The sequence below is a fragment of the Lolium perenne genome, chromosome 6 (genome assembly GCF_019359855.2).
Source record: "Lolium perenne isolate Kyuss_39 chromosome 6, Kyuss_2.0, whole genome shotgun sequence".
Taxonomy (NCBI): Eukaryota; Viridiplantae; Streptophyta; class Magnoliopsida; order Poales; family Poaceae; genus Lolium; species Lolium perenne.
In genome coordinates this window covers 27574180-27590968 of record NC_067249.2, presented here as the reverse complement: position 1 = coordinate 27590968, position 16789 = coordinate 27574180, and the positions used below count along the sequence as shown (strand labels likewise).

Sequence of the window (16789 nt, the reverse complement as noted above, 5' to 3'; positions counted from 1 at the left end):
TAACACTATTTTTATCATTGGTAACACAATTTATAACATAAATTCCAAATGTTGTAACACAATTATTTATAGTTTTCAAATACCATAGTAACACCTTTTCAAACTATAGTAACACCATTAGTAACCCTAGTATATTAGAGCGACCACTTAATTAATCTGTTTCTTTTATGGAATAAATATTTACTAAAATAAATATCTCATGTGCTTATTTACTTTTTTATTATTACGCTTGACACCATGAAAATAACAGAGAAAATAAAGTGTGACATCACTAATGTATCATGCATTACATTTAAATTATTTGGAAGGCACTCTCACAAATATATTACATTCTTCATTCCATCGATAAACACTACATATGTTGCTATTTCTAGTCTTCCGTTGAAAAAAGCTTCTTGGCGCGAGCACAACATCAACCATAGGATCTCACTATTCAATTGTCTTTGAACCTACAGAGAAAAGGTAGAGAAAATAATTACCTTCACAACTGTAGTTGAAACTATATACATAGTCCATGAAATGCAAGAAAGTAAACATACACAAGAAAAGGAGAGCGATAGTTAAAAGACATGCATGTTGTTAAAATGGGTTATGACCTATAATCTTGGTGCGCTGTGTTCTTCCTCATTCTTCTTCATTCTGCAGCAAAGTGTACCACTAACACACTAAAATAGTAGAATGTTAAATACACTAAAATAGTAGAATATGGACTACAGTATATTTCAACATTACATAGTATAAAATCTATGGTTGACTGAACCTGCTTTCCATCAGCTAGAGACTAGTTGAACTAGCTAACTACACATCATGTATAAAATCTACTACTAAGTACAAATGCTACTGCTAAACAAATAGGAAGATTTTACCATAGTAGGAAAAGCTTGACATACTAACATAAACGAAAATGGGACACAAATATAAACGAAAATGTTGACCGACCTGTCTTTTTTCCATTAGCTGCAGGATAGCTACAAAAACTATATACATCTCTTTGCTGGTAATAAGAGAAACATGTACCGGAAGCACCATGAAGCAGAAACAAGGGATTCTGTGTGCAGTAATATTCAATCTATCGATCATAAGTCATACAATTAATACCAGGTTCGTTCGGTTTACTTCTTGTAGGTTTGCCTTTTGTGCCACATAGTCTTTAAGATTCGCCAAAAAATACTTGTTATTCGAAAATGAGATATTATTAACTGCACCAATGAAATATTTTTTTTAAGAAAAATCAAGGACTAGATAAACTTGAATTAGTGCATAAGCATGCATTAAAAAGCAGCAGGTCATAAATCATCACCTTATTTCCTCTCTACAGGTCATAAATCATTACCTTCTTGCCTAACTACATCTTGTACTACAAGAATGATGTGTTTGTTGGTGCCCAACACCTCTTCCAATGTGCTATAGAACAAGGAGCATGATCGACTTGCTCCTGCTGTTTTGCCGGTTCAACTTGATGGGACGATCTGGTATATGAAGCAATGCTCGGAAAAAGAACAACACAAATCAATTTATTTTTTTCCCTTCAGAACAGTAAGCCATGTCAGATATTTTCTGTACGATAATTATCTATGATAAATAGTAAAGAGTAAAAATTATCTTGTGGAGTTCCAACTCCGATCAAAAAATACAATAATAGAACAAATGCAACCATTTAAGAAATCACAGGTCCCATGAATGACATATACATGTCCGAGAGGGTGAGCATTAGACATCTAATCTAATCCAAATGCGAAATTAGTTATTTATTCACCTGGATAGACCTTCGGATCTGAAGGCGTAGGAGATCAGCAAAACTGCCCACAGATCTGTGCATTTGGCCGTGACACACCCTGGATTTGGAATGTCAAATAAAGAATCTCATTAATTAGTAGCAGATAGCACGATGACCGAGGGAAACTCCACGCCATTGTTCTGCAGTCGGTAGATCGATTTCGAAAAGAAAGAAAGATGTGTCTAACAGCGCGCTGCGACTCGGGCGACTCGGGGGGCGACTGGGAGCTCGTCCTCCCGGAACGCCGCCCGCCGCCGCGCCGCCCGCCGCCCTGCGTTTCGCCGGGGAGCAAGGGGAATCGCTTCTCCCACCTGGCCGCCGCCGTCGCCGAGGCCGAGGGCTCGGCCCAGGAGCTCTCAGATGGGGAGAGCTGCGAGCCGGAAGACGTGGAGGCGCGACCGCTGCCCCTAGCTCCGTCGAATCTGGGGAGGTTCTGGCCTGAGCGGGTGGATGGTCCGCCGCTGGTGCTCGTCAGTGGCTCCTCGAGGGAGAGGAGCATCTCGCCGGCGCTGCCCCCGCCACTCTCGTCGCCGTCCCACTTCCCTCCGCTGCCTGGTTTGGCGCCCGTGGGGAGGGGCCTCTCCGAGGTTGGTCGGGAGGGCTCTGGATCTGGTCTGATCCGCGTCGGTGAGCATGTTCTGGAGCTGCCGTCGGCCGTAGGGCGGCCGGAGGCGGGAGGGACGCCGCCGCCGCTAGGGTTTGCTCCTCCCTTGGATGCTGGGGTGCTGGGGACTGTTGGGCCCGCTGGGTCGGCCCACGGGAGGGTTGCGGCCTCGACGGCCCAGTTGAGGATTGGGCCGGCCCAAGGTGCGGTCAGCCCAGGTTCCGCGGGTGCCCCTGGATCGGACCCGTTGGATGCACGCCACGTCGCCCTCGCGGTGGATGGACGGTTGGGTGGCTCTAGGGTTCCCAGGTGGGACGGTTCTGCCCCTCCGCCGCCCACTTTTAAGTGGCTCTGGCTCCCTCCCCAAACCCTAGATCCACTTCTCGGCTTTCCTGCCTCCGCCTCTGACGTCCGCCGCAACCTCTCCGCCGCCAAGCGTTTGTCCTCCCACCTCGACCCCGTCTCCGGAGTTCGTGCTCCTCTCCTCGTGGCCATGGAGAGGGAGAGGAACTCCCACGGCAAGCGTCCCTTCGACGAGTTCAACAAGGGCTATGCCCGCTCCCGCGACCAAGATCTGCGCCAGAGGCTCGACAGAGAGCAGGAAGAGCACCGTCGGCAACAGCGTCAATGCGACCGTGAGGCGGAGCGTGCGAGCTCCTCGTCCTGGCGTTCCGAGGGGGAACGCTCACGACAGGAATCGCGCGCGCCGCCGCCACCTCCACCTCCCCCTCGTGGCCGCGACTCCGGCCGGAATGCGGGCAGGAGGCCCCTTCGCCAGCCCCACGGGACCCCAGGGGAGGTCTCTGCTCCTAGCTCAGGACAGGTCACCGGCCCAGGAGGGGCTGGGGCCCCCAGTCTTGATGCGGCCCACATCACGTGCTACAACTGCGGCAAGGTGGTCACGTCCTGTGCCGCTGCGTCGATGAACCATTCTGCGTTAACTGTAAGAAAGTCGGGCACCTTTCCGCCATGTGCGCGGCAGTCTCCAAGGCGCTGGCTCCTTTCTGGGCAGGATTTGGAGGCGGGAGGCCTGGGTTCTGCTGCCTGGAAGTCCCTGAGGAAGAACTACAGAAGCCGGTGTCCAACTCCGCCACTGTTATCCTTGGGGGCGGGCAGCTGTCCGCGGAGCAGGTGGAAGACGAGTTCAAGGACTTAGTGGATGAGAACTGGGATTGGCAGGTGCGCCAAATTGGCCCTTTGGATTTTGCGGTGGTGTTCCCCTCTAAAGAGAGCCTCCGTATTGCTATCCGTGGGGGCGGCCTCACTCTGCCCTGTACCAAGCTCAAGGCCATTGTCACTCTCCCGCAAGGCGACCCTCTCGCTGCTGAAACTCTGGAGGAGGCTTGGGTCAGGCTGCTCGGTCGGCCGCCTCCTTTTCGACCCGCCGATCGCCTTCTCCTTTCCACTCGCGAGGTGGGGCGTCCGATTGGGGGGGACGTTGCCTCGTTGGCTCACCCGGATGCGCCGGTGCGTATGTCCTTTGGCTGCCGCAAAGGGGACCAGCCCCCGATCACATCACCCTCTTCGTAAACATGCAAGGCTACCGTATTCAAGTTATTCGTGAAGCTCAGTCAGTCCAAGACTCCCCTCCACACGATCCGCCGAAGTTCCCTCCCGGAGATGGCACTGAAGACAAGGAAGAAGACTTCGATGAGACTGATGAGGAGCGCTGGGACGGGCGGCGGGGACGCCACGCTCACAAAGCTTCGCGCGGCTCGTCCTCTGCCCCTGGAGCGCGCGGGGAAGTTCCCCGTAAGTCTGTGCCCCTGGGCTCCTCCCCTGTGTCGCCGTCACCTTGCCTCCCGCACAACGCAAAGGATCTCAGCCCACAAATCCCTGCCTCGGCTCGCAGTCAATACGGGTCCAACTTGACCCCCACAGGCAACATTTTCCCTCTGGTCGCTCAAATCATCAAAGCTGCTCTGCCGTCTACTCCCGCTGAGGGGCGCCAATCCCCGGAGGCTGCTATCAGTGTTGATTCCCTCTGTGAGGTCCTTGCTGAGGCTCCTTCGTCGGCTGGCCCTGTCTCGCCCACGCCGGGCAAAGCTCTGCACCTGTCTGAGGCGGAGCGGGAGGAGGTGGGTTGGTCCAGCCCGTCCTTGGGTGCCTCGGACCAGGAGTACCTGCGTAACAGTGAACAAAGGAGCAAGCTGAACCACGATCGCCCCTCTCGGAAGCTTGTTGGAGGCGACTGCTGCTACTACCAACTCCTCTCCAGCCCCGGCCCTTGCGCTCCACCAAGCCCCGGCTATCAACAACGCCAACCCCACCGAAGGACAACTCCTCCTCTTGGACACTCCCATTTCGGCGCTGGGCGCGCCGGTGGCGCGTGCTCCTCGTTCCAAGGCCTCCCCAGCGGAGGCTCTGCGCAAGAGTGCTCGCTCCAAAGGAACCTCTGACGGTCCGGTCCTGGAGCGGGCCATCCGTGCCACGGCGGACAAGAACAACCTCGACAAGAGCGTCATTGACACGGCTACTCCTTCTTCGTCCACCCCCGCTCCAGGATAGCTGTATCCTGTTCAAATCAACGGAAGGGTCACCGGCCCAAGCGGTGGCTCTTCTCCAGGCTCGTGAACGCGCGCAAGCAGAGCTGTTGGCAGCGAGACGTAGAATCGAAGAAGAAGAGGCCAAGGCTAAGGAAGAGGCTGCCCGGAACTGTTCGCATCATGCCGCTCCTGGTGGTGGCGCTGTGGCTGGCTCCATGGGGGAGCCACCCGCAGGCGCTGGTGATCCTTCTCAGATGGGTACTGTGGAGGAGCCATCCGCGGGCTCGGGCAAAGCCAAAAAGCCTTCTGTCGCCAAGAGGCGAGCTGCTCGCAGGCCCACTCCTGTCGGTCATAGACCTGTCACCCGCCAAGCACGGGCTCTGAGCAGAGGGTCCCAATGAGAGCCCTTATCTGGAATATTAGAGGGTTCGGCCGTCGGGGGAGACGAACCCTGTTGAAAGAGTACCTCCGGTTGCACCGCATTGATCTAGTTCTCCTGCAAGAAACCATCAAACAGGACTTCACGGATGCCGAGCTTGCTAGCCTGGAGGTGGGGGAGAAATTTTTCTGGTCATGGCTCCCAGCTAACGGTCATTCGGGTGGCATGCTGCTAGGAGTTAGGGACAGTATGTTCGAAGTTGGAAGAATGGACAGGGGTCAATTCTTCCTGAGTTTGGCTGTTCTCCATCGAGTCTCCAACAAGAAGCTGGAGATTATCGGTATCTATGGTCCAGCAGATCACGCTCGCTCCAGAGGGTTCCTGGACGAAATTTCGGCCAAGGTGGCTAGGTGCACCTTACCGATCTTCATGGGAGGCGACTTCAATCTTATTAGAGCGGCCGACGATAAGAACAATGACAACCTTAACTGGCCTCTGATGGACTTGTTTAACAACACCATCGACGCTTGGGCTCTGAGGGAAATTCCGCGCACGGGAGCACGGTTCACGTGGTCCAATCACCAGCTCAATCCGATCCGGTCCGCGCTAGATCGGGTGTTCGTGTCTGCTGACTTTGAAGCTATCTTCCCGCTGTGTTTCTTGTCCGCTGAGACCAGCCTAGGCTCTGATCATACGCCACTTGTGTTTGACACCGGAGAGGGTTTCCCGGTGCGCTCCAACAGATTTTTCTTTGAAACAAGTTGGTTTGAGCGCCAAGAGTTTGTCCCCTTGGTCCAGCACTCGTGGGCGAGACTTATGTCCAAGGTGGGAGGCCGCGACATTATTGACTGGTGGAACTTTATGTCCGCGGGCCTTAGACAAGTCCTTAGAGGCTGGAAACAAAACCTTGGAAGGGACACCAAGGCTGAGAAAGCCGCTATGCTGACCCAGATCGCCGAGCTTGACGTGCTGGCTGATGCCACAGGGCTTGACGAGGACGCCTGGGCCTCCAGATATCACTTGGAAGAGCAACTGCTGCAGATTTATCGCATGGAGGAAGAGCACTGGCGGCAATGCGGTAGAGTGAGGTGGGCGCTTCAAGGGGATGCAAACACCGCTTACTTTCACGCTGTCGCTAATGGGAGAAGAAGAAAATGTAATATCTCGAGGCTAAGGACTGACAGTGGTGCTATCTCGGACCCCAAGCTGATTCAGCAACACGTTTATGAGTTCTACAGGGACCTGCTTGGTTCCTCCGCTCCAAGGGTATGTGGGCTGGCGCCTTCCTCATGGGGTGAGGAAGCTCGCGTCTCAGAGGAAGAAAATGAGGACCTGATGCGCACCTTCTCTGAAGCAGAACTCGAGGCCATAGTCAAAGAGATGAAAACCGACACTCCTCCGGGCCCGGACGGCTTCCCGGTGGTCTTCTTTAAACGTTTCTGGCCTCTGGTCAAGCATGGCATTCTGCATATTCTCAATGACTTTGTGCTGGGGTGCATTGACATTGCTAGGCTCAACTTTGGCATCCTGTCGCTCATCCCGAAAGTCTCTGGGGCGGAGCAAATCTCTCAGTACCGCCCAATTGCCCTGATCAATGTTATCTTCAAGATCATTTCCAAAGCCTATGCTTGTAAGCTTGACCCTATCGCTCACAGAATTATCTCCCCGAACCAAACGGCTTTCATTAAGGCCAGGAACATCCTTGACGGTCCGCTTGCCCTCCTAGAGATCATTCACGACATCCGGACGAGGAAGCACAGTGGGGTGCTACTCAAGCTGGACTTTGAAAAGGCCTATGATAGGGTGAACTGGGACTTCCTGGGGGAAGTCTTACGTTGCAAGGGTTTCGATGCTGGATACATTCACAGGATTTTGCAGCTTGTCTCTGGGGGGCAAACTGCTATATCCATTAACGGTGAGGTGGGACCGTTCTTTAGGAATAAAAGAGGGATTCGTCAGGGAGATCCCCTCTCCCCTCTGCTCTTCAATTTTATCGGAGAAGCGCTCTCTGGGATCTTATCTGCCGCGGCGTCGGCAGGCCATATTCATGGGTTAGTTCCACACCTTTTGCCAGGAGGAATTACGCACTGCAAAGACGTTAGACGACACGCTTATCCTCATCCAGGGATCAGATGAGGATATCGCGAACCTTAAATTCCTTCTGATGTGTTTTGAGGATATGTCGGGGCTCAAAATCAACTATCACAAGAGCGAAGTCTTTGTTCTGGGACAGCGTGCCAGAGATAGAAACACCATCGCCAACAAGTTGAACTGCAAGCTTGGCAGCTTCCCCTTCACCTACCTGGGCCTGCCTATCTTAGACAGAAAGCTAACGTGCGAGCAGTGGTTATTCTTGGTGAGGAAGCTGGCTGCTAAGATCGAACCCTGGGTGGGTAAACTTCTTTCCTCCGGGGGGAGGCTCATCCTCTCTAACTCCTGCCTTGATAATCTCCCTATTTTTGCGATGGGGCTCTACCTCCTGCATGATGGGATTCATGCGAGGTTTGACTCCCACAGATCCAGGTTCTTTTGGGAAGGGGCAGGCCCAAAGAGAAAATATCACCTAGTGAATTGGCCTTCCCTGTGCCGTCCTAAAGAGGTTGGGGGCTTAGGCTTGCTCAACACCAAAAAGATGAACCTGCCGCTGCTTCTCAAGTGGATTTGGAGGCTTTATAATGAGGAAGACACGATCTGGGCTCGTATCATCCGCGCTAAGTATGGGGACGCCTCTGACCTGTTCTCGGGCTCAGGCCAAGGTGGTTCCCCCTTCTGGAAGATCCTACATAAGATAAAACACCTGTTCAAAGTCGGAGCGAAGCATGTGGTCAGAAACGGTGTCCGCACTAGCTTCTGGAAAGATTGGTGGCTAGGGAGAGGCCCCATCATGGATTCCTTCCCTTCGCTCTTTGCCATCTGCGATAACCCTGACATCTCGGTGGCAGATGCTCTCCAACATCAGGCCCTGCAGGTCCGCTTCCGTCGTTCCCTTGATCAGGAGGGTCTGCGCCAGTGGGGAGAGCTGCAAGGGATGCTCACCCCCGTGCTTCTTAGCCCTGGTCAAGATTTGGTGTCTTGGCACCTGGAAAATCTGGCTCCTACACAGTCAAATCCATGTACGCCCAGCTCTCTCAGGGTACGACTATCGCCCACGCTAAAGACTTGTGGGAGGCGAAGCTCCCGCTCAAAATCAAGATCTTCTCTTGGCAGCTGGCGCTTGACAAGCTACCGTCAGGACAACAGATTCTCACCAGACACGGTCCTTCCAATGGCCTTTGTGCGCTGTGCGGCGCTCCAGAAGATGCCAGCCACATTTTCTTTGCCTGTTCCTTGGCCTCGTTCTCTTGGTCGGTTTTGCGCCAGCTACTTGGGTGTAACTGGTGCCCGGCCAATTTTGCTCAGTTTCACGCCATCCTCTCTGGTTTTTCGGGTTATCCTAGGAGGTTGTTGTGGGTGCTTTTCTTAGCCCAGTCTTGGGCGCTTTGGACTGTGCGCAACAAGCTTGCGATCGAAAAGAGACTTATTTCTAACCCAGCTGACATTATTTACAAAACCATTATCTTTTTGCAGCTGTGGAGCCTAAAGGCCAAGGGAAGAGAAAAGGAGGGGCTAAGCTGGATGGCACGCGAGCTAAGGGAGCTGTACGTGCAGCTGAAGCCGCCGGCGGTGTGAAGAAGTAGGCGGAGTGGTCCGGAGCGCGTCTTCTCTGCGTGTGTTTCTCCGCAATGAGCTATCTTTTATGTGTGCTTGGTGTCATTTTGAACTATGGTCTCGGCGAAGCTGTAATGCCCAGCAGTGTGTAACCCATAACCTGTTACTGTGTGGCTTTATTAATTTAAAGTCAGGCATTGCTGCCTGTTCTCTAAAAAAAAAAGTAGCAGATAAATTAGTCAAAGAGAAAGGAGAATTCACCTACGAGCTTGTAGTATCGGATAGGGAAATCAAGCAGAAACTTTGTATTCTCGGACAGAGAAGGCACAGAGAATTATCTCAATGAATAGATAAGGCGGAGAGGAATTCATAGGTCTGACCTCTGCTACTACTGATGCTGCTGCCTGGAACGGGAATATGACGGTGAGCCACAACACAACGGCGGCGGCGAGGACCTACGATCCGGCGAACTGGTCCTACCTCCTGCCGTCGAGGACTCGACCTGCTCCTGAAATACCACACCGCTGTTGAATATGGCGGCGCCGCCCGAGAGTCGGCTGGGGAGGAGGAAGGAGATCGAGATAGGGGCGCTGCGCCGGGGAATCCCTCTAGACGGTGGAGGCTGCGGTGAATCGAGCAGGGGACTGAGAGGCGGAGGTGGGCAACGTGGCTGCTAGATGAGTTTTTTCGGGGAGATAAGTATGGCGCTGGTGAGATTATTTAGAAGGGTTCGGTGTATATGCGCGATTAATGGAGGGAAATGTGTGTATTAGCGGGAAATTTTTAGATTTTTTCCCTCCCGATTTCTTCTTCTCAACGACTATGGAGGGAAAGGATTTTATTCGTTACTAGCAAAAGTGCCCGTGCGTTGCTACGGTTTTTAACTTAATATTTATTTGATAGGTCACCGTGAATGTCACTATATAATTGTAGACGCATGGCTACGAATATAAAACACACTTTTTTCAACTATTTCTTTACTTTATCGCTGCTATTTTATCATGCACAATGCAACAGATACTAATTAGGTTTACAAAGGCGCTACAATATAATATTTTCTCTTGGTTTATTTATTCTTAGATTGCTTATTTGATTCAACTCTAGATCTCTTGCTATCAATTTAGACAAAGATTATGTTATATCTATATATAACTTTTATAATTTAGATCATTTATTTTATTTTATCCTAGATATTTTTTTTCAATTTAAAAAATTAGTTTATGAAAATACGTGTCTTCTCCTTGCTTAATGACTCACTTTTTTTCTTTCTTTCTCCTTGTTTTGGTCCTCTTTTCTGTTGAATTTTATATCTAGCATGCCCGTTGTTGTATCAAAATACATCTCTTATAACGAATAGAGAAATCTTCTCCCTTTTATAATAAAAATGAAGTATTCTAGTTAGGCAACTTTAAGAAAGTTTTACCTGAAAAATCTTTAAAATGGTTTAACAGATCATAAAAGTGTCAATTTTTTCATATGGTTTGTATAATTTGTCATCGAGACTGAGCATGTATATTTTCCGGTTAAATATATTCTTAGGCAGCCATGTACAAGCAGCTCTCTGAAATCTCAAAAAAGAAGAGAAAGAAACAACTTTCGACCAGAAAAGAAACGGACTAAGATAATCTCTCCCCTGCCTCTCCAAGGAGCCAGCGGCAACTCTGTCCTTCGTCTCGATATGAAGACTGAAAGTCCCCCTTGTTCACGCTTTGGTGCTTAGCACTCAATGCCCCTCGATGTCGCAGCTCCGATGTTTGGTCTCATCGGCCACGCTCTCGTCCCCGGCCGGCGAGCCTCATGTTTACAGCGCATTGATCTCGGTCCGGCCCGCATGACACCATTACACCTTGGACCAGTCTGCGGCTAGTTCTTCTCGGGGACGGCTTGCAGATTCTAGAAAACTAACCTATATAATCCAGATATAGTCGGTTTAAAGGTGGGATTATTCTGGTCCAACGTACATGCAGCCTTTAGACGGGACACTGAGAGCGAATTTGCACTTGTATGGCTTTCGGGAATCAGGCCCAACAACACAGCGACATGGCCCAGGTGTGAGCGGTCAGTTCGGAGCCCTACTGAAGAAGGCTTCAAAGCAACGATCGAATAGGTTTTCACCTATGAATCCTTATTAAGCTAAAAAAAACAATGAATCCACCGATGGCAGTCGCGTGAAGGTGCTAACGTGCATGTGCGCTACTCTGGCCATCTAACCTCGATGTCTGACCGTGGCTGCGAAGATTCAAGTAACACACAACGAAAGACCCATCGACAAAAGAAACAACGAAGTCTACTAAGTGTTTGTCAAGGTCAGCGTGTGGTACACCATGGGATGGATGCCCTAGAAGTAGACGTGGAGCGAGTTAGTCGGTGACACTAAAGTGGTGTGTGCGGGACCTTGTCTTCACAACACGATGACGATAGGACGACAATAACCGATTGGTGGTGGCGTGGCGGAGACCGGGCACAACAAAAATGAAACTAAAATTTGCACATTACAAATTAACATAAATTAAAAAATATTAATGCAAATCAAACATGGGCTAGATTTGCTGAAAAACAGCATTTTTTTGCAAATGAGCTAGCTATCTTTGATCCAAACAAAAGTCCCAAACACACCCGCAGCAAGCCTCCAATACACGCAGACCACACCCTAGAAGCCCCGCGCCGGCCGCATCCTGGGCCACCGCACTTCAGCTAGCAGCCCGGCGGCAACCAAGGCTAGCCGCGCGCGCACGCACTCTAGCTAGCAACCCTGCAGCCCCACGGAGACTAAAGCCAGCATCTGCCGATCTGCCGCCGTGGCCCCGCATCTCGTCTTGTTCCCGACGCCCACGGCGCCGTTCTTGTGGAATCCCGACCAGAAGCATCTACCCCGGCGAATGCGATCTGTTCAGGCCAGTGGTCAAGGCGTCGTACGTGCAGCTGCAGCTCGCGCATTGCCTCGACGACGCCCATGAGATTCAGTCCACGGAAGCCAAAGTGCTAGCGTAGCTAACCAGACTTACTTACACCAAGCAGAGGTTCCTCAAGGATCCCGTCGGCGCGGCCAGGGACGTCGCAGCGGTGAGCAACACTGCCATCTCCGCACACACAGATGAGCTATGTGCCAAGGACGTGGTACAATTTCTCTGAATATTCACTGAATTTCAGCATCTGCCGTGGTATACTCAACTTGGCCTTCCCTGCAACGCGAGAAAAGGGGATCAGAGTGATGCCCTTCAGTCGCCGACGCATCTGCCGTGGGGAGTGCTGGGCCAGGGGCTGCGCCGGCGCCCTCGTCGTGGAGGTCTAAGCTGTACAGGGAGAGCGTCCTGGCCATGTAGATCTGAGGTCGCCCCCTCCACCGTCCGTCACCTCCGGACGGCACCAACCCCTGCTAGCCACAGCACGAACCGCATCCCCGGCTGCCGTAAAGGAAACGACGGAAGGTTTTTTTCCGGCTGGTGGGATGGTGAACCGGCAACCAGATGTATTATGCGATTTGGTGGAAGGGAAACTCACCACGAAGTCTGAGTCGAACTTTGGATCCTCATGCGTTGGTGACGAGAACCAGAAGCAATGAATTTATGAACTTAACATTTTTTCTTTACGCAAGCTGCCATACCTTCCGCGCAACCATGGAAGCAGTGGCCACCGAGAGGGCAGTATCGAGGGACACATCCAAGTCCGAGGTGCGAAATATGTTGGCTAATTAAGACTTGATGACTCTCTATTTCATTTTCTCTTTTATATATCTAAGTTCAGAGTAACATGTGTTTATAACATACACATGTTTGTACCGAACAAAAGTATTCTGCTGAGTATGGAGCTTGCACTATCAACAAGCACACACAAAACTGTATGAGCTCATCCCTTGCAGAAAGACCAGTTCAATGGAAGTTCCCTAAAGAGGCTGATTCCTTTGCATCCAATTCCTCGTTTTTTGTTATGCTGTCTGAATAGCATGGTCTTTGTCTAATACATAGTTTATCCTTCAATTGTACGTGTCGATCTTGGCATGCTCGCTAGTTTCATGAGCTTCCGATAGGTGTGCCTCAAGATGATTCCTTTTCTTCGAGAGCACAATATTTTCCGCTTCTTTTTTAGTCACTACGGCCACACCCTTTATCAGATATGTTTTATTCTCCATCTATGATTTATCTTGTATACAGTTCATCTTCTTGCACAAAACATGTCCTGAGCTCCTCTTTCCCCTCTCAAAATTTCTTCCACTTTGTCCTTTAATAAAGCAGCAAAACCCAGCAAATGTTCAAACTCGTGGCCCATATCTACCAATGCATTCATTTCCTAAGCCTTCTTTGCTTATGTATTTGTATCACTTCGAGTTTTGAGACCCCGTGAAGGCAAGAGGAAGCATCAAGATGGCTTGTACCATGAGCAGATAATACTCTCGTTTGACAATAATTAACTGAACATAAAACTGGAGGGAATGATACAACTGGGCAGCAGATACAGAATATATAGCTGAGAGCCAAATCTCTTAATCATCTGCAAATGCAATGATGCATACAAAATATAAAATTCTACCGCTAACACAAATATGAACACTGAATAGAGAGCTGAACCAGATAAAGATAGAGTAAATTTACTCTTACATGGCAGAAGCAAGGAGAAGCAAATTATTCAGGTCACAAGCGACCTGAACCTTTAGGGAAGGTACCTCTTGTCCACTGATGGGTTCTTCAAGGATTAAAGCATTGGAGCATTGGTCCAGTGAACTCGTGCTTCTCAGGATAATAGCAGGTCCTCTCGAGGTTAAGGGACGAAGGATAGGCTGGCAAAATGAATCACAACTGTGAAGAAGAAGCACAGGATACTTCACTCACATTAATGCATCCTCGTCCATGGCTTAAAAGGTAGGAGCAAATAGAACAATAAACTGTTATAAGCTGTCCTTACAGGCAGATATAGTCACCAGCGTTTCTCCACCATCGTCATCGGCGTCCTCGGTTATGCAGACGTAGGAGGGTGCGGTTGTCGCGGTGGCCTCCACCGTCGCTTCCTCCAGGCAAGGTCGAACCAGTCCACGGCGCGTCGAACTCGTCGCAGAGGAAAATCTCGAGAAACCTGACCCCGACTTGAGCTTCCCCATGGCCGCGACGGCGGCGGACGCCTGCTGTGGCGCGGTGGTGGAAACCGGGGATGGGACTTGATGGCTGATGTAGAGCACCTGATGGACGGCAGACCCAGCGGCTGCTCCCGCGTAGCGGCAGGGTGGAGGCGGCGACTCACGTGCTCTCGTCGGATAAGAAAAAAATTGTTGAGCCTTCTCAATCGAGCACGCGGCGGCCAATTGGGCGAGAGGTGGTCGATCGCCAGGGTGTCGAAAGTCATCTTTCTGTCGGCGAGCAACACCTCGTCGGCGCAGCACGGAAGATCACATGAACGCGTCCGTCGGCTTGGCAGCGCCTCTCGCGGTGGCCTCCACCGTCGCTTCCTCCAGGCAAGGTCGAACCAGTCCACGGCGCGTCGAACTCGTCGCAGAGGAAAATCTCGAGAAACCTGACCCCGACTTGAGCTTCCCCATGGCCGCGACGGCGGCGGACGCCTGCTGCGGCGCGGTGGTGGAAACCGGGGATGGGACTTGATGGCTGATGTAGAGCACCTGATGGACGGCAGACCCAGCGGCTGCTCCCGCGTAGCGGCAGGGTGGAGGCGGCGACTCACGTGCTCTCGTCGGATAAGAAAAAAATTGTTGAGCCTTCTCAATCGAGCACGCGGCGGCCAATTGGGCGAGAGGTGGTCGATCGCCAGGGTGTCGAAAGTCATCTTTCTGTCGGCGAGCAACACCTCGTCGGCGCAGCACGGAAGATCACATGAACGCGTCCGTCGGCTTGGCAGCGCCTCTCGCGGTGGCCTCCACCGTCGCTTCCTCCAGGCAAGGTCGAACCAGTCCACGGCGCGTCGAACTCGTCGCAGAGGAAAATCTCGAGAAACCTGACCCCGACTTGAGCTTCCCCATGGCCGCGATGGCGGCGGACGCCTGCTGTGGCGCGGTGGTGGAAACCGGGGATGGGACTTGATGGCTGATGTAGAGCACCTGATGGACGGCAGACCCAGCGGCTGCTCCCGCGTAGCGGCAGGGTGGAGGCGGCGACTCACGTGCTCTCGTCGGATAAGAAAAAAATTGTTGAGCCTTCTCAATCGAGCACGCGGCGGCCAATTGGGCGAGAGGTGGTCGATCGCCAGGGTGTCGAAAGTCATCTTTCTGTCGGCGAGCAACACCTCGTCGGCGCAGCACGGAAGATCACATGAACGCGTCCGTCGGCTTGGCAGCACCTCTCGTGGACCGGGCGAGTCCCGATATATATTGCCGTGTTAGAGATCACGAGTCCCAGCCGGCTTTGCCTCGAGCGGGTCGAGTTGGATTCAGGAAACGGGCCAGGCTTGCGTTTGGTTATCTGTCGTGAACTCTCAGGAGTTCTTGACGCTGCAACAAAACAGAGAGGAGTCGGAAGCGACGGGCCAGATTATCTTATTTATTGGACGGACGAAAACGCATAGGTGGATGGACCAAAGCGCATTACGACGGACCAAACCAAGGAAACGTTAGCCCCTTTATTATTAGGTATAGGTATAGATTGCAAAGGGAGAATGATTTGCATCGACTGAAATTAAGTTTAAGCAGAAATACCTGATTTTTTCTTTGAGTCAATAAAATTATAATAAAGCCTCAAAATTAAAAATATATTTAGAACCAAGAGCCCTCTCAGAACCAAACAGGTACGAGATGGACACTAAGGGCATGCGATCGGGAGGCGGCAAGTGAAATGCATCTAAGGTTCCTTCCTCCATGCCCAGCGAATTTGTCGATTCGCTCCGCATTTTATACCGTTGGGATCTTAGAGGTGCGGTGGACCATTGTCCATGGTTGGGGGAGGGTTTCCGTTCTTTGTTTACTTTGTTTTACAATGCATTTTCTACATCCTAATATTAGAATAAGGTTCTCCCATTTTTATCCTCGCATTTAATAGTGAAGAATGTGAGCTTTGGAGCACTAGTTGCCAACTACTCCCTCCGTCCCAGTTTGGAAGGCAAAGTTTTCAAATATCTTGGCCCAAGTTGAATTCGTATTGGCTCTAAATTTTCACGTAAAAAGGTTAACATCGGCGCTGCAATTAATTGAGAAATTATAAAGAACTTTATTTTCTACCCTTTAATTGGTGGGATACGAAAGGAGGAGTCTTTTGCATACAATAATGAATCAGTTTTACTTCCACATTAAATGCAAATGTGCCTAGGAGGTGAGGCATTTTGGGACAAATATTTTTTGGAACTTTGCCTTGCGAACTGGGACGGAGGGAGTAATGTTTATGTCATTATGTGTTACCACAATCATAATTTGTAACACATTCGGAGGAACAAAAAATTATGTGTGACTATAGTGATACCCGTGTAACACCTTTTCAGATCTTACCTCGTATATGTTACAGTCTATGAATGATGCGTGACTACAATTTTTCAGGTAACACATATTTCCATGTGTTACATGATTGTGTTACTTAAAGTCTGTTTTGTTGTAGTCGGTCGCTCAAGATATCTTGTGACAGGTTGGTTGGCGACATAACAGAAGGCTACGTTGATGTGTAGTCTTTTTTAGCTTTGTTTCTTTCGCTGGTTGATTTTTGTATCAATTCTGACGATGCTTGAGATATTTTAAACTCTGTACTCGTACATCATTATTAATAAAAGGTCGTGTGCATCATCATGATGCAGAAGCCGGTGTATTAATCCCCATTTCGAAAAAAAAGTATGAGTAGTACCTCTCTGTCCAAAAATAACCTACTCAACTTTTATAGATACAAGTATATATACATATTAAATATATAATATAATTATATCTAAACAAACTTGAGATCTTATTTTCGAACCGGAAGGAGTATATCCGTATGTAC

General features: G+C 50.4%; 1 protein-coding gene across 2 annotated transcripts; it reads right to left on the bottom strand.

The window, feature by feature from the left end:
* Positions 1-202: 202 nt before the first annotated feature.
* On the bottom strand, positions 203-3266 carry LOC127308507 (uncharacterized). Of its 2 annotated transcripts, none has more exons than XR_007856613.2 (2): positions 597-3266; positions 203-449 (listed from the first exon to the last, which is right to left on the bottom strand). XR_007856613.2 is itself a non-coding variant. In XM_051339340.2 (2 exons), exon 1 carries the CDS (start codon positions 2874-2876, stop codon positions 1791-1793), a length of 1086 nt encoding a protein of 361 aa, XP_051195300.1. In that variant the 5' UTR covers positions 2877-3266; the 3' UTR covers positions 203-1469; positions 1757-1790. The 2 variants fall into 2 exon arrangements, 1 of the variants encoding a protein (XP_051195300.1); XM_051339340.2 differs by having other exon boundaries at positions 203-1469; positions 1757-3266.
* Between the last annotated feature and the right edge of the window lie 13523 nt (positions 3267-16789).